This window comes from Pleurodeles waltl, chromosome 3_2 (genome assembly GCF_031143425.1).
Source record: "Pleurodeles waltl isolate 20211129_DDA chromosome 3_2, aPleWal1.hap1.20221129, whole genome shotgun sequence".
In the NCBI taxonomy this organism is placed as follows: Eukaryota; Metazoa; Chordata; class Amphibia; order Caudata; family Salamandridae; genus Pleurodeles; species Pleurodeles waltl.
The window spans coordinates 37,410,521-37,433,234 of record NC_090441.1 but is presented as its reverse complement, the minus strand read 5'-3'; the positions used below and the strand labels follow the sequence as shown (position 1 = coordinate 37,433,234).

Genomic DNA, 22,714 nt, shown 5'->3' with positions numbered 1-22,714 from the left:
CATAGTTGCTCCTACAACAAGGAGGTAAGACTCAATGGACTGGGGACATGCAGCTTGCTCTCTACTAAATGGCAAACAAGGGGCATTGAGGCAAAGTGGCCCATCGCATGCGGCGGCAACAGACTGTACCATATATATTGTAACTGTAAAATATAGCTGCCAAGAGGCCCTATGTCAAGAGAAACACCTTGTGTCAGTCCTGACGTTTTAGCCACAGGCAGACTGAATGCTAGGATGTGTTTCCATTTTAGTATTAAGAAAATTAAAAACAGACTAAAAGCAGTTGCATTTAATGTGTTTGTGACTATGTTGCCTAGAATACATTAATTGATGTTTAGGTTTTATTGGCCTGCGTGTCATTTACATTTTTTTCACAGTACTAGAACATAGATACAAACACAGATTGAGAAGACCAGTGTATTTAAAAGAGTGAAGTGGGGTTATGGTGGCCACCTCACTTCAGGTCATTACACACACCCAGGGACCACCACCTCCCCCAGACATTGAACAAATATGATGTGGGGGAGCGAGTTCCCCCCAGCTTCCCAGGGGCTGCCACTTCCCGAGTCTTAAAGTAAATATCATGAGGGGGGCCGCGTGGCCCCCTTGATGCCCTGGGGACTGCCACCTCAACAGGGCTTAAAGCAAATATTAGGCAGGGGCCGTGTGCCTCCCCCTTTGCCCCAGAGACAACCACCTCCCCAGGGCTTTCATTAAATGTAATGCACGGGAGCTGTGCGGCCCCCCTGCTGCCCCGGGAACCCTCACCTCCCCGGGGCATGAAACAATTATGATCTGTGGGGGGGGCGTCCCCCTCGATGCCCCGGGGCCCGCCATCTCCTCGGGGCTTAAAGCACACATTATGCGCTTCCCTGGGGACCAGCAGCTCCTTGGAGTGTTAAACAAATACGGTGCGGGGACATGCCCCCTCCTCTTCTGATGCCCCAGGGACCACCACCTCTCCCGACTGTTAAATAAATATGTTGGGGAGGCCACGGGGGTGCCCCAGCTGCTAATCACCTTCCTGGGGCTTAAAGCAATTAGGGCCCTCCATGTCCAGGGGACTACCACCTCCCGGGGGCTATACTAAAAGGGTGACAGGGGTCAGTTTCAGACCCCCGCAGCTCCGGGACCACCACCTCCCTGGAGCTATGCTTGTTGCAGGGGGGCCCTACGGCCTCCCTCGAGGAGCTACTGATGGCCCTAGGGATCTCCACCCCCCCCCCCAGAGCCAGCTCCTGCTATGGCCTGGGGTGCCCACCCGCGGTTAGTTCTCTTTCTCTCTCTCTCTCTCTCTCTCTTTTCCATCCCATACTGGAATGGGAGAGAGAGAGATAGTCATTGCAATGGTCTCTCCATACAATGTTTAAAAAAGAAAATAAAGTAAGGAGTCACCTGTGGCATAATGATTAGGGTCACAGACTCTCGCACTGAAAGTTGAGGGTTCTAGTCCAGGTGTGTCTGAAATTTTAACCTAAATTAAAATAGGGAAAAAGCCACAAAGTTTAAGTTTCATACTGAAAGGTGATCTCACTCTTTTTAATTGACACACACATTTGTCCAAAAATATCTTATTCCAAGTATGTCATTCACCAAAGGCTAAAAAAACTCTGTCTCTCCCTCTCACTCTCTTTCTATCTCTCTCTTTCTCAATTTCTCTTTTTCAATCTTTCTCTCACTCACACACCTACTCAGACCCCTATGCACCCACTCACAGACTCACTCACATACTCATGCACCCACTCAGACCCTTGTGCACGACTGACAGCCCCACTCACGCCCTCACGCACCCACTTACAGTCCCACTCAGACACTCATGCACCCACTCAGACTCTCATGCACATAGACCCACTGAAACCCTCAGCACCCACTCACAGACCCACACCGACACTGACGCACCCACTAAAACATTGATACACCCACTCTCATACCCAGGCACTCCCTCACCTACTCACGGACCTTCTCACACACTCACTCACAGACCCACCCAGACATTTATGCACCCACTAAGACACTGATGTACCCACTCTCACGCCCAGATAAACACTCTCACCCCCAGATATACCCTCTCACACCTTTTCTCACACCCAGAGAGACAGACTGCAGCCAACTCCCGCTGCGCACAGCTAAAGGACCGTGCGCAGCTTGGGGTTGGGTGGTTAAAGAGGTTTGCCACAGGGTCTGGCCCTCACCATGCACTGCTAATTACCCCACAAATTACAGCACTCATTACATATTTGATAACATCATTAACTATATCAATGTAATATTTGCAGTCAAATTTTTTACCAAATGAGTTATAGTTACTTGGGATAATATTAACAGGTGAATTTCTATGGTTTCATAAGTTTACAATGTGAGCCTAGCTATAACGTCCCTGTAACACGTGCGTGTCTGAGAGAGAGAGAGAGAGACTGCCTGACAGAGGGTACCATCCTATCACATATAGGGCAACTTAGGAGCTATGAATTTCTTTCCTAAAAGCTGCACTGTGAGCAGCTGCGTGCGCGACCAGCCTCAGACCCTGGAAGATTAGAGAAAACACAGAGAAAGAGGCGTGAATGATGACACATCCTTTACATAGTTTAGCCGTCAGTCTGCTGAAAGATAGAGTTGGGCTCAGTTCTGGCCAATGGGAAGACGGCAGGACGGTGTTCAGGGCGTAGTTTTTCAGCGGTCAACCAATCATGACGCGGCAGATAGCCTGCACAGCTGAACCAGGGCTGGGGATTTCTGCAAATAACCCACAATAAGGAAGGCGGGAGAACTCTTTACAGTGCGATAAGCATCGGTGTAAGGAAACACCGAAGTGGTATTTGCAGAGGGAGGAACAGGGCAGGGCTGCGGGTTCCCTGGTAAGGCGTGGGCGAGGCGAGGTCTTGCAGAGAAGTACACACCTGGTAAATGAGGTACAGAGCTGCTCTTGGACTGCCGATGGCGCTGGGCAGGAGGGTAAAGAAACACTGAAATGAGTGCAGCTCCTGGCAGCCCGGGGCTACCAGTGGCAGTGACGCTGACATGAGAGAAGACAGTAGACGCTGATGTGACAGAAAAAAGCAGGGGGCAGTGGGCTCGTCGCTGCTTGCATGCCACTCGTGTGGGGGTACAGGAAACACGTTCAAGGAGGGCTGATGGTCAGGGGAGGTCTGTAGATAAGGATGCACTAACATTGCTCCAGAAGTGCAAAGCTGCGAGGGCTGCACACATTAATAACTGCCTTTCTATTCTGAGGTAAAACTGCACGTGAGAGCTGCAGCCTCTAGTCAGCACAGCTGGTTGCGAGAATTACAGACCGGGGCGTGAGAGCTTAGACGGGTGGACAGGGCTCCCTGTGAGGGCTCGGCTGCACTGACTGAATGGAGGCTTCAAACTAGTTTGGGGGCGCACGGAGTGAGGTCAGCTTAGGAAGGTTGCAACGACTCAGGCTGCGAAGGCAGGGGGTTGTAAAAGTGATTGTGAGGCGGGTAGCAAAGTGTGGGGCAGTGAGTTGCACGACGTGGGAGCTGCTGGGCTGGCTCTGGGGGCGTCCTCGCGAGGGCTGCAAAGATTAGGAGCTGCACATCCTGCGTGCTTCAGTTTGGGTCTGAGAACTGGGGAGCAGCTGTGAGAACAGCACACACTGGGTGATGCACAGCTGGGTGTGAGGCTGCACAGACCGGAGGCTGCAGGGACTACTGAGAGGACTCTCGGGGCTGCAGTGCCGCTGCACATGGCTAGTGGTGGCTCATTCAGCTGAGCGGGCAGCACAGGGTTAAAGTCGCACAGCTGGCTGTGAGGGCTGCAGGGCTGTCACCCGCCGGGACCGGCCTCTCACGCTGAACTTGCACGGCTCGGGGGCTCTGACAGGCAGCAGCACTTCCTCTGAGGTGTGCGCAGAGGAGGGCAGGGCTCTGGGAGAAAGAGGCGGATCCCGGCCCCGCACACACCTTTCGGGAGAGGAAGTCAAGGTGCAGCAGGGGAGGAAAGTTGCAGAGCTCTGGGGGCCCGGCAGCGAACAGTCACAGTGAAGGTTCTCCGAGAAGACTCTGTTCTCTCCCCCCTCCGGCTGCAGGAAGAGAAGACCTCCATGTCTGTGACAGCCTGACAGGGAGACCCCACCGAAGCGCAGGAGGGCGGCATCACCCCGGAGGATAGCCCGCTTCAGGGGCCCCCCTGCATCGCCTGGAGTAGGAGTGCCCCCGGCTGGGTCGACGGCCTCTGCACCCCGAAGGTGGACCCCCGGAGCCCGCCATGGAGAACGCGCACGCCAAGACGGTGTCCGAGGTGCTGAGGTACTTCGAGGTGAACGAGAGCTGCGGCCTGAGTCCCGAGCAGGTCCGCCGGAGTCGGGAGAAGTTCGGCCCCAACGGTCAGTATGAACTCCACGCGCGCCCACCTCACTTGACCCCGCCTCACTTACCCCCTCTTACTTACCTCAGGGTGACCCTTCCGTGAATCCTCTGCAGCAGGTTATCCCGACTGATGCCCCCATTATGAGGGTCCAGAGATGCCCTTTTTGGATAGGAGGGTCCCAGTGGCTATTTATGTTGATGTGCCGTTGTGCCCTCCATTTTGGGATCGGAAGTCCACTTCTTTCAACCCCAAACACCCAATTTCTGGGTAGCATAATAATTTCACTTTTGGGTTTCCATAATTCAGTTGTCTAAAACCCCTCGATGTTCCCCCTTTTAGAGAGATCGCCACAATGACTCCCTTTTGGGTTGAGGTGGTCCACTAACATTATCTTTTTTTGGTATCCTGCAGTTAATCATCTTCCTGGGGGTGAAGGATCCACAATGTCCCTTTTATGGATTCCAAATGCCCCCTTCTTAGGATAACCACCCCCAGTAGCCTATTGTGAATGTAACACATTAATTTTTGTGTTCCCTCAATGTCATTGGGTTTCCCCATGGTCCACGTATGAGGATCTCACATTTGCCCCTTTTGAGGTCTCAACATATCTAATTTTAAGAAGCTTCTGCAACACATAATATTTATGGGTTGCCACACAATGTCCACCCATTTCGTGGACATTTGACAGTGTCTCATTAGCAGCTCTCACATTGTTCCACAGTCGCCATATGTCTCACAAATCGCCATTTTTTAAAGTCCCACAATGCCAGTTGAGTGCCCATCCCAAATTGTCCCCATTTTGATAGCTACAATGTGTCACTTTTGTATGGAGGGGTAGAATGGAGAGAGAGAAGTTTTGCAATGTCCTCATTTTCTATGATGTTTCAAAAGTACCCCATTTATACAGTCTCAAATCCCTCCCATTTTGGAGTTTCTCAGTGCCCCTTTTTTGGGTGTTCAATTATCCCATCCTAAAGGAAATCTCACAGTGCTCTCTTTGTTGGCAGGACACATATTAACCATCTTTTGTGGTCTTACAATGCTGTAGTGTATGGGGGTCCAAAATGTCTCAAATTTTAGATGATACTACACTATCCAAGTTATTTGTGGTTCTCACAAAGTTGCAATTTTGAAACCCCCAATATACTCCTTTCTAGACTCCCACTGTCCTTTATTAGGGCACCTTAGTGCAAACTTAATGGCTTCCTTAGTATCTTTTAAAAAAAAAAATTATTTCAATGCCTCTTCAGCCGCAGTTTTGTAATATTCCTTGGTGTGGGGGGAGGAGGGTTGGTGGCCCCAAAATGTGTCTGATTGGGGAATTCAGAATGTCCTCCTTTTTGGGCCACATTATATAGCATTTTATCGTGGCTTCAAACATTGACTTTTTTATTTTTGGACGATTCTGTGTTCCTGAAAATGTCCCATTATTGAGAAAGGAGAGAGACAATGTTCCCTTTTTGTATTTGTGGTGTTCCCAAAATGGCTCATGTTTAGGAGGTTCTGCGCTATCCCCTTGAGCCTTACATTGCCCATAGCAGCATCCTTAAAATACTCATAGACTTAATCCCACTGTGCCTCTTGATGGGATCACAAAGTGTCGCTATTGTGGTTTCCACAATTCTAATATTTTGGGTTGGATAACTCCTTGTCATGTTCCATGGCTCCTGTAAACATGTTGGACTGTCCATTCTAGTCACAAGTGTTAAAAGCTAACGACTGAAATTGGGTGCAAGTTGGAAACTGCTGAAATTACACCCGTCGAATGGGCCTCCTTCAGGCTTGTCATTGTGGGAAGTCCTTGACATCTTGTGTTGACACCTAGTCTGCGGTATAGAGATTAATGTGACTTCCTTTGACAGACTGGCTTATTTTGTTGAATTTAACTCTCTGCACTGTGGCGTGTTGCAACCTACATTCAACTTGATGCTATGTGGGATGCTACAGCCCACATTAAACTTAATACACTCAGAAGTGCTGCAGCCCACGTTCAAGTTGATGCGTTGATGGTCTTGCAGCCCACCTTCTCGTGCTGCAAACCGTTACTTGGGAGCTATCGCTCATCAGCACCGTGGGTGATATACCTACATTACTCTTTAGAGTGAAATGGACATTAGTATAAGTACTCCTAGGCGTGTCTATAATGTGCAATAATTATGAACTTTTCTACATTGGAAGGGTTGACTTAATAGTATATAACCCTAGAAGTCACACTGTGCTTTCACTTGACAAAAATGAACAAATGCATTGCGTTCACCTGTGGGTGTGAGGAGGCTTTTATGATTTGAGGGTCGGTGCAACTCCTTTCAAAACCATCTATTGGTGCCGCAGCTGACACCAACCTGGGGTGATTCAGTCTACTTTTACCTTGGTGGGTTGTTGGTAGTGCAGCCTTCTTTCATTCGGATGCTGTCATGTGGTGATGTTATGGTAAATGTTCATCGTGTTGCTTTGGGAGTAAAAATAGCATTCACCCTGATGAGCTTCAGGTGCTGCAGCCCACATTCAACTTGCTGCACTGGGACTGATGAAGCTCGCATGCAACTTTTTGTTCTGGTTTGAGTGTTGTGATGCATTCCTGCTTCAGCGTGATGAACTATGGGTTAATTTATCCAACATTTATCTTGAAACAAGGTGGGTTGATGCAGACCACATTCACCTTGATGCACTGCAGCATGACACAGTCCACATTCACCTTGATGCACTGTAGACTGATGCAGCCCACCTTGCACATCGTGCACAACGGAGTGTTGCAGCTGCATGTAACCTATACTGGCGAAGGGTGAGGACAATGAATCTCACTTTCACCCTGAAAGTGATCACTTGAGCTCGGAGTACGATGAGGAAGCAGTACATGTTCTGGAAACGGAAAGCTTTTTGTGGCCTATGGCGTCTGTTATTACTTATTTACTCATGATTAGCTACCCTTGATTTGTACATTATTGATTATTCCTCATGGAACCCTTGTTCTATAAGACTGTCCGCGTCATTTCCTCAGCTGCGCAGACAATGTGTTTGAGTCGTGATCCCAGGACTTTGATGGTTTGTAGCCCATGCTTCCTGCGGTTAAGTTTGGGTTGGAAGATTTACTTGTGTCCAGAGGTTTATTGGGGAAGCAGCATGTTTAAGTATTCTAGACTTTTCCCCTAGGCTCTGTAGATAGAGCTTAGTACTTTTCAACTGATTCTTTAGGGTCATGATGGAGAAGTAACCTCAACTTAGGGGTCGCTTCTTCGGGGTCAGGTGTAATCTGATTGCCCGATTTTCGATCTATTTGATTATCCGTAAAGAGGATCATTTTCCGCATGGTGAGATGAAAGTTTGTGCTTTTAATAATGGCGCTGATCTGCTTTGAACAGGCAGTAGTGCAATACTTAACCATAAAAGCAATCCACACACGGACGACTTACAAAGCCTGAAATTGGTCTTGCTCGACTTGCCAAACTGATAGGAAGCTGGCGCAGACCAGAGAAGTGCGAGTAGGAGAGGTTCTCTAGACCTTCTCACCATAGGAGACCACTTGGAGGTTCTCATGGCGTATCAATCCTCCTACCTGATGAGCCAATAGGGACCGAACTCAACATAGATGAGTAGTCAAGCAAAACTATGTAGACCATGATGTCCAATTTTAGATGGATGTGCAGCACCACTCCACCAGTGCAGAGTAAACTACTAGGAGAATCCCCTTGCATAGTCTCCATTTTTAGGAGGGCACAGAAGTAAACCTATTTAAACCAGTACACAATGAGCACAACTAATGAGTGACTTGTAATAGTTGTAGCTGAGTAATAAATTGTTTAAAGCGATTTGGAACTCTGAGTTCTGCAGCTATTTTATAGCCCATTTTTTTGTCCAACACTCCATTGAAGGAGAGAAGGAAGTACTGGAGGCATTTAATTTTTTTCTTTCAATGTAGAAATGTTACATAACAATAACATTAGAATTTTGCCCTTTACTGCAATTTCAGGTGAGTTTTGAGATATTGTAGAGTGGATTTCTTTTGACTACGTGGGATGAGTATGCCCAGACATGAGTTCCTGGACACTGTGTAACTGGAACCAATCTATACCTGTCCAATAGGTCCTAAGTAGGGGGAAAACAGTCCTGGGTTGCTTGAGTTCCCTTTCAGGGAGGACCTGACCTGACAGGTCGGGCTAGACTCTTCTTATTGGAGAAGGGATGAAAACTGATTTGCATATGGCTGGGTCCAAACTGAGGCGGCTTGGTGTGCAAAATAACAATGAACTGGGATGTAGCCCGAGTGATTACCAGTGGCTGAGATTAATTCAAACATTCCATCCATCACTTTCTTTATATTTTAGTTTTTATAGCACTCCTCATGTTACTGGAAGACTTTGCTAATTTTAGATCCCCAACCAGCCAGTTAAAAAACGCTCACATTTTGCAGCAGTTGAATAGTCTCGCCACTAGATTCTCTAGTAGAATCCTCTGTACAGATAGACAATTCTTCCAGTGGTAGAAATTCCAAGTAGTGTTTGGTGGGAGAAGTAGTCAGTAGACAATTGCTGAATGTACTTACATGACATGGAGACGATCTTTATGGAAGATTGGCAAGAGATCCTGTGAGACCAGATGAAAGAAGGTTGTAGAACCAAAATCGCATTGTCCTTCAGGACAAACTGTCCCAAGATGTTGGGGACACTGGACACCTTTGTGGAGAAATTGAAAGATCGTCCCGTAACAATCACATTGAATGGATAAAACTGAACCCAGAGCGAGGCAATGAAATGTATGTGGCTGATTAGCATGTACACTATGCTGTTACTCCACACAATTCTTTGTGCCTAATAAATTAGGAGAAAGAACAGTTCAAATCCTGGCGTATTTGGTTGCAATACCATTGGAAGAGTTATATTTATTCTGTCCATCAAAGTTTTTTTTTGTTTTGTTTCACCACCTCATTAGAATAATGTTGACCTGACCTTCCAGGCAGCTGATGATAAAATGCTGTAAACGTGAAAGAATTAGTCTAGAAAGCATTACTTTACTTAGGCATGAGTGATTTTATTGAGTTATGTTATTGTAATAGGTATCGTCACACGTCTTTTAACAGAAATTCGAGCATTACATGCAGTGATGGCTTAGGGCTTACCATAGTTTTTGGTGGTGCTCTGCCACGACTGTAGGGATTTTCTTTCCGAAATAGAGCTTTTTGAGTGAGTAGTGTAAATACCAAGCAACACACAAATGACACTGACGCACATCCCAAGCTCAGACCATATATGACAGCACAAAAACCAGGATCTATATGAACAAGAAGAATGAGATAATGAAGAAATGTAATAATGAGGAACCCATAATGTCGAAACGCTTATGAGGAAAATTCGGTTCAAAATTGCAATAACAAGAATGAAGCAACAATTAAGCCGATTGCGATAACTGTAAAAATGTTTGCCAGTTCTGATACTTATGTGAAATACATCCTAACCCCAACTCCTAACCCTTTTCTTAAACTGTTGCTTATATTGATAAAAATATATGCTTATGTTTTTATTCTTACATAAGAATACAAAACTGTCATACTACTTTTTAATACAATTCTTATTACTGATTGCTTCATTTTTGTACTTTTTCTCACTTTGTACTAAAATTATAATACACAGTCTATAACTTACAACTCAGAATATGGTGAACTATGCCATGATTTTCAGTGTGGCAAATCCTGGGCATGGGTAGATGTAGCTCAAATGTTCTTATTGTTTCCACAAATTAGACAAAGTTTCATTCTCGGCCATCTTCTAGTGCTCATCGGTTTCCCCAACAAGTGCCTGCTGCTAGGTGATGTGAATTGCTTTACCTATTTGGTCTCCTGTACATTTCTGCCACAGTGGGCTGTATGATTTGATTTTTCTTTACTGATCTGTCATTCTGGATTCTACCTTGGTCACTAGTCATTAAAAAGCTCTTTTCTTCACTGGTGTGATGTGCTTCTCCAGTAGCCTGTACTTGCACGCATGTGTAACACCGTAACACAAAGTAGTGCAAAGGGAATGTCTGAACTACAGGATGGTCTCGACTATGGTTCCACAGTTGCAGAGTTTCTGCTTCAGAAGGGTACATGGCTGAGCCATGGCTGAGCCAACTGAACTCTTATTCTTGATGGGGAGCAAGCAGCATCCACCTGTACCCACTGACTGTTAAAGTGGGAGCAATTTTATGCATTCAGCACTTTTGTCTGTGGTGAAGGCGCCCAGCGTCTCTACTGCAGGTCTGTGAGGTTATGGGGGAGAACTGGACTCCTATGGTGGTTCCAAGGGGCTTCGTTAGGATCTGGATCATAACTGGGCCTCCAGAGGCTTCCTAGTTTTTACACCAGGGAACCCTAAACTGGCTTTGGGAGGTGGCCTCGTCCCTCTTTGGGGAGCTTAAAATTAAGACTACTCCCTGGATCTTGATTCACACTTTGCACCTCTGACCTCTTCCTCTGCCCCAGTGTATCATCCTTAATCAGAGCATGCACCAGAGCCAACACGATTCCCTAACCCTATGGAGTAGTCCTCAAACAAACGAAGGATGTCTCCCTTACGTGTTTCTTGGTCCTTTCCATTGATATTAGTGTGGTGTCTTGTAGCCCCTTCTGTAAGACTTGACAGGCATGGAACGTGCATAAAATGGCTGCTGTTTTACAGCCTGATCTTCTGGTGTTTTTGTACAAATGTGTTTTAATTGTAAAGTTTCTGTGTCCTTGGTGGTTGCATTGTGTTCCTGATATTCTGCTTCAGAATACTCAGTGGGTCAATCGTCTGGCAGGAGGTCCATAGTCGTACACCTCTACGCTGTCACTTTTTCCGAACCCACGTCTGTGCTGACTGTTGAAGCTTTGCACTTTGGTCGGGATGCATGTGGGACACTGGCAATCTGTCAACTTACCAGCTGTCAGATACTTATTGCCAAACCAAAATCACAAGTGCTGCTCTTCTTGCCATTTCAATAGCGAGATCGGAGATGGCTTGAGGACCGGTGTGCGCTGTGCTCTCGTGCCCTCTGTATTAGGGGGTGCTTTGTTTGGGATTTTATCATGTACTGTGGATTGGTCTCAATGTAAAGATGCCATCCACGTTTTCCACATCCTGAGAGCCAAAGACTATAGCTATCCAACTTATCATCCTAATTCCTTACTTCGGAGACATAGGAAAAAGGGGAGTAATGCTATAAAGAGTGAAAGAGGTGTTGTTTGACAGTACCAGACGTAGCCGTCCTTACATCAGCAAATGAGACCTCTTTGCTCTTTCCAAGCAGATTCTAACCATACATAGGATTATATAGAGTGGTGGTATAGAGCTCCGAGCACTTCAAACCTGCACAATTTCTGCCTGCTACACAACAGCAGACCATTTAGACTCCTCCAGGCATGTAGTTTCTACTTTCAGTTCTTGTGCCACAATGGCCTTAGGATGAGGGTCCATTCTGTTTAAGGAAGTTTTGGCAAACAACTTTGGGTGACAACCCCTGGCATATTTAGACAGCTGCAGATGTACTTCAGGCACCTCTGTGCATCCTTCAGATGCTCTGGACATACTTCAAGCACCTCTGTGCACACTTCAGGTACGCCTGGGCTTACCTCAGACACCCCTTGGTATAATTCAGGCAGCTCTAGGCATACGTCGTGCTGGTCTGGGCATATTTAGAGCGCAGCATATACTCTGCAGTGAGCTTTGTGCATGCTTCAGGCAGCTGTGGGCATACTTAAGGCGCCTCTGTGAATGCTCCAACTAGCTCTTTGCATATATTATACAGCTCTCTGTATACTTCATACAGCTGCAGATGTACTGAAGTCGGCTCTTTGCATACACTATACAGTTCTCTGTGTACTTACAGTCGGCGCTTTGCATACATTATACGGCTCTCTGTATACTTCGTACAGCTGTAAACGTACTGCAGTCAGCTCTTTGCATACACTATACAGCTCTGCATACGTTGTACAGCTGTAGGCGTACTGCATTCAGCTTTTTGCATACCTTAGGCAATTCTCCGCATACTTCATACAGCTGGAGATGTACTTCAGTCAGCTCTTTACATACATTATACAGCTCTCTCTATACTTCGTTCAGCTGCAGATGTACTGCAGTCAACTCTTTACATACTTTATACAGCTCTCTGTATACTTCATAGAGCTGCAGATGTACTGCAGTCAGCTCTTTGCATGCACTATACAGCTCTCTGCACACTTCGTATAACTGCAGATGTACTGCAGTCAGCTCTTTGCATACATTATACAGCTCTTTGTGCTCTCTGTGTACTTCATACAGCTGCAGACGTAGTTCAGTCAGCTCTTTGCATACTGTGGGCAGCTCTCTGTATACTTTGTACAACTGCAGATGTATTGCAGTCAGCTCTTTACATACATTATACAGCTCTCTATAGATGTCATACAGCTGCAGATGTACTTCAGTCAGCTCTTTCCATACATTATACAGCTGCAGACGTACTTCAGCCTGCTCTTTGCATACATTAGGAAGCTCTCTGTATACTTCGTAGACGTACTTCAGTCAGCTCTTAGCATTCATTAGGTAGCTTTCTGTATACTTTGTGCAACTGCAGATGTACTTCAGTCAGCTCTTTGCATACATTATGTAGCTCTCTGTATACTTTGTACAAACGCAGACGTACTTCAGCCAGCACTTTGCATACATTATACAGCTCTTTCGTACAGCTGCACATGTACCGGAGTCAGCTCTTTGCATACACTATACAGCTCTCTCTGTACTCCATAGGGCTGCAGATGTACTGCAGTCAGTTCTTTGCATACACTATACAGCTCTCGCTGTACTTCATACAGCTGTAGATGTACTGCAGTCAGCTTTTTGCATACACTATACAACTCTGTATACTTCGTACAGCTGCAGCTATACTGCAGTCAGCTCTTTGCATACACTATACAACTCTGTATACTTCATACAGCTGCAGATGTACTGCAGTCAGCTCTTTGCATACATTAGGCAGCTCTCTGTATACTTCTTACAGCTGCAGACATACTTCAGTCAGCTCTTTGCATATATTAGGCAGCTCTCTGTATACTTCTTACAGATGAAGATGTACTGTGTGAGCTCTTTGCATACATTATACAGCTCTGTATACTTCATACGGGCTCACCTCTATGCCTATTTCAACCAGTTCTGGGCATACTTTCATCACCTTTGGGCATACTTAGCCAGATCTGCGTTAACTTCAATCAATGCTGGGAATACTGCCATCAGCTCTGGGATACTTCAGCCAGTTCTGGTTATAGTTTCAGCACTTCTGTGCATATTTGACTCTGTTCTGGGTATACTTCTAGCACCTCTGGGATACTCCAACCAGTTCTGTATATACTTTCCCCACCTCTGGGCATATTTCAGCCAGTTCTGTGTGTACTTTCACCACCTCTGGGCGTACTTCAGCCAGTTCTGTGTGTACTTTCACCACCTCTGGGTGTACTTCAGCCGGTTCTGGGTGTACTTTCACCACCTCTGGGCGTACTTCAGCCGGTTCTGGGTGTACTTTCACCACCTCTGGGCGTACTTCAGCCGGTTCTGGGTGTACTTTCACCACCTCTGGGCATACTTCAGCCGGTTCTGGGTGTACTTTCACCACCTCTGGGCATACTTCAGCCAGTTCTGGGTATGCTGCACCAACACTGGACATACTTCAACCGGTCACGGTATACTGCCTCTGGAAACAGGTCCCCAGCAGTGGAAAGGGTAGTGCTGAAAGCCATGATGCAGAAGTGTGACATATGTCAGCACGCCCATCTCTTCATCAGCCCTCCTGGGACGTGTGAGCCCTTTATGCACGTTTCCTTCCCGTCGCACTCCCCAGTTTTGACGGTCCACGGATGGAGGAACCCTGCTGTGGGCGCTTCAAGGTCCTAATGAAAGATGCTTTGTGCGTAACCGGTGGAACAATGCACCGGCGTCCTGTCACGTGGACTTGCTCCGACCGCCGCCTCGCCTCCTACATGGTGTGTGTATATATTTCAAGGTGCTGTTTAGATAACATTTTGGGACGCCGTAGGCCTTGCCAGATGTTCTCTTGCGCTGTTACCTTTCTTTCACTTAACAATGACGGAGAATGGGACTTTTGTTAATTTGAAATACATTTCTGCTTCAGGTCACTGCTCAAGACGCTGCTGACTTGCTGCATTGAGTACGTTTCATTTTTACGCTGCCAAGTATGGGGTGTTAAATTCCGGTCTTCTCCTTGTTTTGATGACTGAAGCTGTGTAAAAACAGTGTGGGTTGATGACCTCTCGGGCCTAGTCACTGGATACTTTGCATGCACTCACTTCCTGGTGGGAGTCGAACACGCAGCTGGGCCTTTATGCAAATCAAGATCTCACAGGGGTGGCTGAAGGAAGACTTCCTCTTTGTAACCTGCAAATTGTCGCCTGCGTGCACAAGTTTAGTGTTTGAAGTAGGCAACGTCTGACCCGTGGCTAGGCAGCAGCCATCTTTGATATCTTTCTGATGCGCACCACAAGAAGGAGCTGCCCCTCCGTGCTCACATCGCTGTAGGCCATTGTTCAGCCCTGTTACAGAGCTCTAGAATGGACGGAAACTTTCCAATGGCGTCGAAAAAGAGCCCAGCAAATCTGGATTCACTTTTTTGCTGTGAGTGTAGTAAGCAATTAAGTCAGGGATGCCAGCCCTGAGTTCTTCAGCAGAGCATGTTCTTCAGTTTTGAAATGTAAAAGGCGGGACTCGATGTGAGGCAAACATGTTTAAATCCATATTTTCTTACATATATAGTGCATATACTGCAACGCGAGCTCCTTTATTTCCTCAAAGTTCACTAATGGACATTTTGTTTCTGCTATTTCACGGCATACCAAATCGTGTCCATTTGAAACTGTTCTCAAAAGTTGTCTTTTGTTTTAGTATGAACACAATGAAGTGAATTTATAACTGCACTTCCGTATGTCAAGCTGCTAAAGTACTTTATTTGAGGACTATAGTTACAATTGTAAACTTGTGTAGGTTGCATGTCCTATTGGTATGGCCTTCTAGACTGCTTTCAGTGCTCCTGTACTTCCTGCTTACATAGGCTTTTAACTATTATATTACTAATTTTAGCTCTGCCTGTAATTCAAATTTCCTGTCCTACCTGTCTAACTAACTTTGTGACTCTGTCTGTCTACCTTTGCAACCCTGCTTATCTATGTATTCTATCTGTCTTTGCCACTCTGTCTGTCTATCTTGGCAACCCTGTCTATCTGTCTACTCTGTTTTTGAACTCTGTCGGTCTACCTTTGTTCTATTTATCTCTCTATTGTCTTTGCAACTCTATCCATCTGTTTACCTTTGCAATCCTATCTGTCTACTCTGTCTTTGCAAATCTATCTATCTATACAAACATCTCTATCTGTGCAACTGTCTCAGTGTATGCAAATCCACCTGTCTGGTTATCTATCTGTCTTTCTTTGCAACACCGTCTGTCTCTTTGCAACAATGCCTACCTTTGTTTGCAAAACTATCCTTGCAACACTATCTTTGCTATAATATGCGTTCTTTGCAATACTATCTGTATAGCCCTCATGATCTGTCTTTGAAAGCTTGTCTATCTGTTTTTCCAACCTGTTCTAGCTAGCTGTCTTTGTAAGCCTCTCTAGCTAGCTGTCTTTGCTAACTCTCTATTTGCAAGAATGTTTTACACAAATATTACAAAAAACACTAGCAAAGGCAATAGGCTGACCACCAATGTTATACCAATTGGCTTTTTTAGGTCTGGTGTTAACCAAGACCTTTTAATTTTATTACATTTATGTGTAAAACATAGTTACCTAAAGTGGTTTTCAGCCAGACTTCACCCATTAGTCTGTTTTTATTTCACAAACATTTTAATTCCAGCCATTGCAGCATGCATCATGAGGCACCGGGTTAGCACAATTCAGCCACTGTCTGACTTCACTTTGAGTTACAGCATGCAGGTCCAGATGTATGAATTTTTGTTTTGCAACTCGCAATTCGATCCATTTGGGAATCGCAAATTGCGAGTTCTAAAACAAAGTGTACAACAGTGTTAAGCACAGTGTTTGCGATTACCAATGGGGTCGCAAATGACCTACCTCATCAAAATTCATGATGTAGGTCACAATTTGCGACCCCTTTGGGAATGGCTAGCACTCATACGGATGGTGACCTGCTGGGGACAGCAGACCACCATGTCTGTGACTGCTTTTCAATAAAGCTTTTTTTATTTTTTTAAATCAGTCCATTTTTCTCAAAGGAAAACGTGATGCATTTCAAAAAGAAAAATTTAAAGTTGTCTTTTTTTAATTTTTTTAGAGTGGGCAGTGGTCCGTGGGACCACTGCCTGCTACTCTAAAAAAATATTTTCACTGCCATTCACAAAGGGGAAGGAGTCCTGTGGGGACCCATTCCCATTTGTGAATGGGTTAGCACCAGTTTGAAATTGGTGTTAACTGCGGTTGTTTTGCAACCGCATTCACGGTCACAAAACAATCATACATACCATTCAGATTCAGTATTAGGAAAGGATACCCTGAACACACCCCTTCCTAAAACCGAATCGCAAAACCCAAATTGCGATTCGGTAACAATCTCAATTTGGGCTTTGTACATCCCAAAAAGCATTTTTGTGGTAACCGTTTTTGTGGAAGAGATGGACTGTCCATGTAGATGGTCGATTAGGACCTCACGGTAAGAGAAGTGCCACATTAACCACCAGTAAGTAAATGAGATGCCAAAGTAAAGGAAAAAATCTAGTTAAAAAACATAACAAAGAAAAATTGGGGAACTATTTTTTATAAATTGCTTAGGGCACAGACTGTAGACCATCCAGAACACCTCTGCAAGACTCGTACTCGATCTCCCACGCCGCAACCACATCACACTACACCTCTGGAAACTTCACCGGCTCCCCATTACTTAGTGCAGCCAATTCAAACTTCCCATGCACACATTCAAAGCCCTACACAACTCTGGACCAGAATACCTGAACAGCCGCATATACTTTCAGTAATCCACCAGACACCTACACTCTGCCTAACTCTCACTTCCACACATTCCCAACACCTGCAAAAGCAAAACTGATGGTTGCTCATTCTGCTACATTGCACCCAAAACATGGAACGATCGCTGAACTCATCAGAGCGTACCTCTTACTTCTTAAGTGCCACAAGAAGCCGAAGACCTGGCTCTTTGTATAACGACCTTGGGGACTACAAACCTACACACCTGCCCAAGTGCTTGGATACCCTCTTGGGTAATTAGTGTGTAATCAACATAACATAGCAGCTGGTAACTATTCTATCCTTCTTCTGCTTTGTGGAATGTTTTTCTTTGTTATTTGTGGGTTTAACAGCTTTTGGATAGCAAATTGTTTATTAGAATAGAAGTGAAGTAATGGACATAAGAGACTTGGATGCCTGAGATATGGTGGTATTCTCCAGGCTGGATAGAAGGGGGAACCTGGGTGAACTGTCAGGCTGGAACTGGCTGAGGGACTGTTAGTTTAACCAGTTATGAAAGCAGCCGCAGAGAATATTTCTAGTAGACATATAAGTTGCTGCTGTCTAGAAAGAATGCTCTTGGGAGCTATGCCAGGCCAAGGTGTACTTCACAAATTTCTTGTTACATCTGCTTGTGAACCTATGGTTTTTTAGCCAACAGATTTGGAAAATGCATGAAATGGTCGTCAAATGGGGTAGTCGGGGGTAGCAACTGCTGATAACATCCTGCATTGTGGAAGCCCTGATTTGGGGGGGAGAGAGAGAGAGACTGACTGACTATATGTCTTATACACTTAAGGAAACCTCTTGCAAAAGAAGCAGGTAGTTATAGCGAACCAACGTTGGATGGGTCAGAAAACTGTTTATGGTGCTGGGAATAAGCTGGGAGACCATAGGTAGCTGTCCACCCACACTCACCGTTGTCCCCTTCTTTCTGTCCTCCCAAAGTCCCAGACTCCAGGCCCTCATGCCCTGCATCGTCCTCTTTGTTGCAGTACCCTCGTCTCCGTGACTCCCAACCCCCTTGTCCTCACATCATGCACCATCGCCCCACCTTGTAGCATTGAGTTCCTGCGACTCCTGAAACTGTTTGCTCTTCCCATTTGCCCCAACAGCATTCCCTTTGTTAAGACCTTGCATACTGGAGCCTTGGAGGCTCACAGCCAGGGTAAATCCCTAGTGCTGGATGTTCCACCCTCATAACAGCCTGCAGCAGGGAATTGTTACTGGTGTTGGGCTGTGGTGCTGAAACTGCATCTCGGGCAAAGTCGCACCAAGTCAGAAAACTTCCCATGACTTTGTCAAAGGATTGCTTGCTATGGGCACGCATTCTGACTCTGCTGGTGAAGTTGAAGCTTTGCCTGACCCTAGAACAAAGCTCCTAGTGCTACTCCTTTCAGGCGTTCTTTCCATTGACACTAGAGTTGTCTTTGCCATAGCCCATTCCTCTCCTCTTGGCCTATTGGGTGCTTCCGCGTGTTCAGGATTTGCATATTGTCTATCAGTAAGGCTCGCCTTATCTCAAGCCGCTTACCCCTTATCCTCATTGGACTAACATGGTGATGACTTCCAATTTACCATCTTCCACGACTTCAGCAAACACGTAACCACACCTATGTCCTGAGCTTGGCCTGCTCCATTCTTAACCACAAAACAAAACAACTTTTCTTGTTTGAAGACACAGCTGAAGCCCAACAGGTGGTGTTACACGCTCGCCTCCTTTTTAGGTATATTTTTCAATCTTTAGAACAAAGGTTGGAAATGTTTTAGTCACCGTTCAGGAGTGATCTGACATTACACAGTCTGGGTCTCTTTTAGGGCTCTGAGCTCCCTTCGAGGGTGGGGGCGGTTGAATTAAGTCACAGCCTGGTCGATGTGCCTTTGTGAGGGGGCTTCCAGTCACATCCTTGGACCTCTAGGTGTTTATCTTCTCGGATGGCGTTCAGTTCTTTTAAGCTGGTGCCTTGCGCTTTTAAGTAGGGATGTGCGAAACTGCAGTTTTCTTTAACACCCTTCGCAAAGGTACTTTTCAAGTTTACAAAGTTCACAGTTTTTCGCTTTGTTATTGGACTTTTGTATTCGTTTGTTTCGTTATTAATTATTCATATTTAATAATAGCTGAAAGGTTGTGCATAAGATATACTTTGCAGAAAGCAGTATTTCCTACACAATGCTATTTTGCATATAAAAGCTGAGCAAAAAGTACATATGTAGAGAAACATTCTGAATGTATTTTTTACACATTGACTGGGAATTACGACAGTAAATCCCAAATTTCACAGTTGAGAAATGGGTCCTGAATGTTGGGCATGGAACTAGAAGCCCCAAATTGCAGTTCCGGTTTATATCATCCTGTTCAAAATCCCTCAATTTCCAGGGGGGCTTATCTGCCAAAATAAAGTGCTTGCAAAAGACCAGTTAAGCGCTATGTAAGAAGCTGAAGATCTATCCGCCAGATCTGTGCGCCCACTCTCCTCACTCCGTGCCGTGCTGTGCTGACGAGCATCACTGCGAGCCCAGTTCTCCATTCACAACCGGCTTCTTGGAAAAAGCTCCTTGACAGATCCTTGCTGTGATGTCTGAGGCCTGGATAATTTCACAAAACAATTATGCTTTTATGGCCTCCGCGCTAGTTATTGCGCAGTATTTCTTAAATTATGAACTGTCATGATCACATCCTGCTGGGAAGATGTGCAGGGTCAATGTGCAAAGCATGGGCAAGCTATTGTTTATTAGAATGAAAGGAGATGACTATTTATAGATATTACAAACATTGCCTTGGTGAATTCTGCTCGCCTGCTTTTTTTTACCGAGCAGTCCTAGTGTGTCTCATGATTACTATAGAAGAGTGCAAGGTGGGCCGAGATTTTCACGATGACCTGGAGCTATGACATCATTTGCAAGTAAATGTGGATATCCTTAAATCTGGAACTGATCCTGCGTTGGACAACCCTGCATAAGAGGACCCTAGAGACCGAAACTTGGTCCAGTGGGTAAGCTGTTAGACCAGAGTGCTAGCCCTAATTTCCTCACTTGACCAAATTGTGTGACTTTGGGCAACTGACTATCTTTCTGGGCCTAGAAACAGGCTCACCCCCACAATCAAGCACTACATACCAGACTGTGCATTTACTCTGCAGGGATCGCGGAATAGTGTTGGCAAGAAGTGATAGGAAAGACTGAACATACGCTTTTTACAACTGCCATCCATGGCCTGGGGTGTACTTTTAATATCAACCCTGACATTTGAAAAGCAAGGTTAACGAACGTGTTCGCCCTGAAGGCATTTGTTCCCACTCAGAATGTAAGAAACCCGCAAAATGCTCTGCTCTGGCAAAGTACTTTTAAGGTGACTGCGAATAACAGACTTATCTAAGGAATCTTATCACGATAGAGCACTTTTTCATAAATTGTCACATTCTGTTATTTTAACATTTTTCAGCTCTTGAGTTTGCTTCAGCTACCTTAACTCGCTCGGATTACTTTCATTTTTATTACCTAGAATGTCAATAATGAGCACACTAGACGTTTTTCTTTCACTTGTTCACTAACCATATGAATGCCTGCATTTTTCTCATGGTAGTTAAAATGCTTCGAAGCGCTTCCATTTTCAGCAGACAAGAGAGCAGAGGCAGAAGGAAATAAGTTGGTCAACCTGGGATCAAACCGTGATCAAGCAGGGTTCACCCAGAAGAGCTTTGCATCAGTGCTCAAAATACAAGGAAAGGTAAACCTAGGCGTTGTAGGCACCCCAAATTAGTTACATCTAAACCCAGATAGGCGTATTAAATGTCTTTGGGCCTCGTGCTCCATTTCAGTAACAGCGTGGAGCCTGACCGCATCTACTTCTAAAACATCCAGAATGTAAAAGAACAAATTATTAGCATTGTTGCTTTAAGGAGAGGGCTTTACAGATATCTAAAAATACCCTCATCTGCTTGCCGCAGTTCGTGTTTTCATAGTGGTTTGGAACGTGTGGGCTGACCCAGCCTGCACCTCCTGAATATGCATGTGCATGTCTGCTAGGCAGCGCTGTGCTTTTTACATACATTTTTAAAAGCAGTTAACCACGATTATTTTTAATGGCTGAAGTGACGCACCTATCTTTAGGGGACAGGAGGTCGGGGCTGAGGTGGAGGTGCTTTCGGGGATATATGGCTGCTATACAGTGCCTTGTGTGCTGCTAGGAAAGCTCAGCAGTTTGAGTGCCTGCTGCAGCGACCTGCAGTTCATGTTTGTGTTGCGGCCTTACATGTTAACAGGGTAATACAATTGGTACACCTGGGCCTGAGAGCAATAAAGTCTGTTATTTAAGCTTCAACAGACAATTCAGCCTCCTAGTTCTACTGCTATTTCTGTTTAGAGGTTGAGACTATTTAGGTGTGGGATTGGTGTACACATGCCTTCCCTCGCCACCACCACCAGATCACTTCAAGGTCACCATGAGAGAGACGGGTGTTCCCATCATCACTCCAGCCCTAAGACTTAACGTGCTAAACGTAAAGTGCTATTTCTGGTGAACTAAGGTGATAGTGACTTTCTCAAACAATTATTTATTTCCGACCACTGGCATTTTGGCCCATTTTAGGGCCAATAAGTTCTCCAGCAGAACAAGCTTCCATTGGTATAGCAGGTGCAGTGTCCATGGGTTCCAGAGGGGCCCACTAAACCCCGATTATTGGTGGGGGCCCATTTCATTCCTTGCAGTAGGGCTCAAGACGCTCTGGCTATTCTGCTGGACAAATCTACGCCTATTGTGATGAATTGCTGCCAGAGTGGCTGGTACCCTTTTTGGTATTTATCAATATTTTCCATATGCCCTCCCAGCGCCCACAGAGGCAGCCATCTTTAAGACTCTCCACGTGGGACCTACTCTCGGAATGATGGCGCGTGGCTTGGCTGGAGCATGGCACACAACCAGCATGTATAAAGAAAAAGAACAGCTGTGGCTGCAATATTAGCTTCCCGATCATATAGCATCTGGTCACGTAATCCTCAACGTTCTGCCCAACTCTATGGTATTTGTTATCAAACAGCCTTTTCAAAGGTGAAAAACAGAGGCAACCCCAATGGTTCAAACCTGAGATAATGGGTTGCCCAAAGATTAGTCCACTTTTGTATACATGGATGGATGGTGTCTGAATAAGGGTTGCGGAAGATGGCTTTATCTGAACACATTATTGCGTACCCTGGGGCCGGTGTATGCAGGTATTGAGAACTGGCAAAACCCACCTCCTGAGGGTCAGGAAGCTTTGAATTTCCTGCAGCTACTGCCTGCAGTGCGGGGAGGCTGGTGAGTGCGAGACCAACCCATGAGGCATTAGTGATACTGATTGTCACTGTGACAGTGTCGCAGCAGCCACAGCACTTGCCATGCAGCGGAGTACACTTTTCAAGGGAAATCCAAAACGT

General features: G+C 45.6%; 1 protein-coding gene across 2 annotated transcripts in view; it reads left to right on the top strand.

Annotated features, from left to right (window-relative positions):
• Nucleotides 1-2,775: 2,775 nt before the first annotated feature.
• Nucleotides 2,776-22,714, top strand: part of ATP2A3 (ATPase sarcoplasmic/endoplasmic reticulum Ca2+ transporting 3) — a 352,883-nt gene continuing 332,944 nt past the window's right edge. Inside the window, exon 1 of one of the 2 annotated variants that reach the window (XM_069226688.1) lies at nt 2,776-4,348. In XM_069226688.1, coding sequence (XP_069082789.1) covers nt 4,231-4,348 — 118 coding nt within the window. In that variant the 5' untranslated portion in view covers nt 2,776-4,230. The remainder of the gene's footprint in view (nt 4,349-22,714) is intronic. The other variant, XM_069226687.1, reaches the window with a different exon arrangement.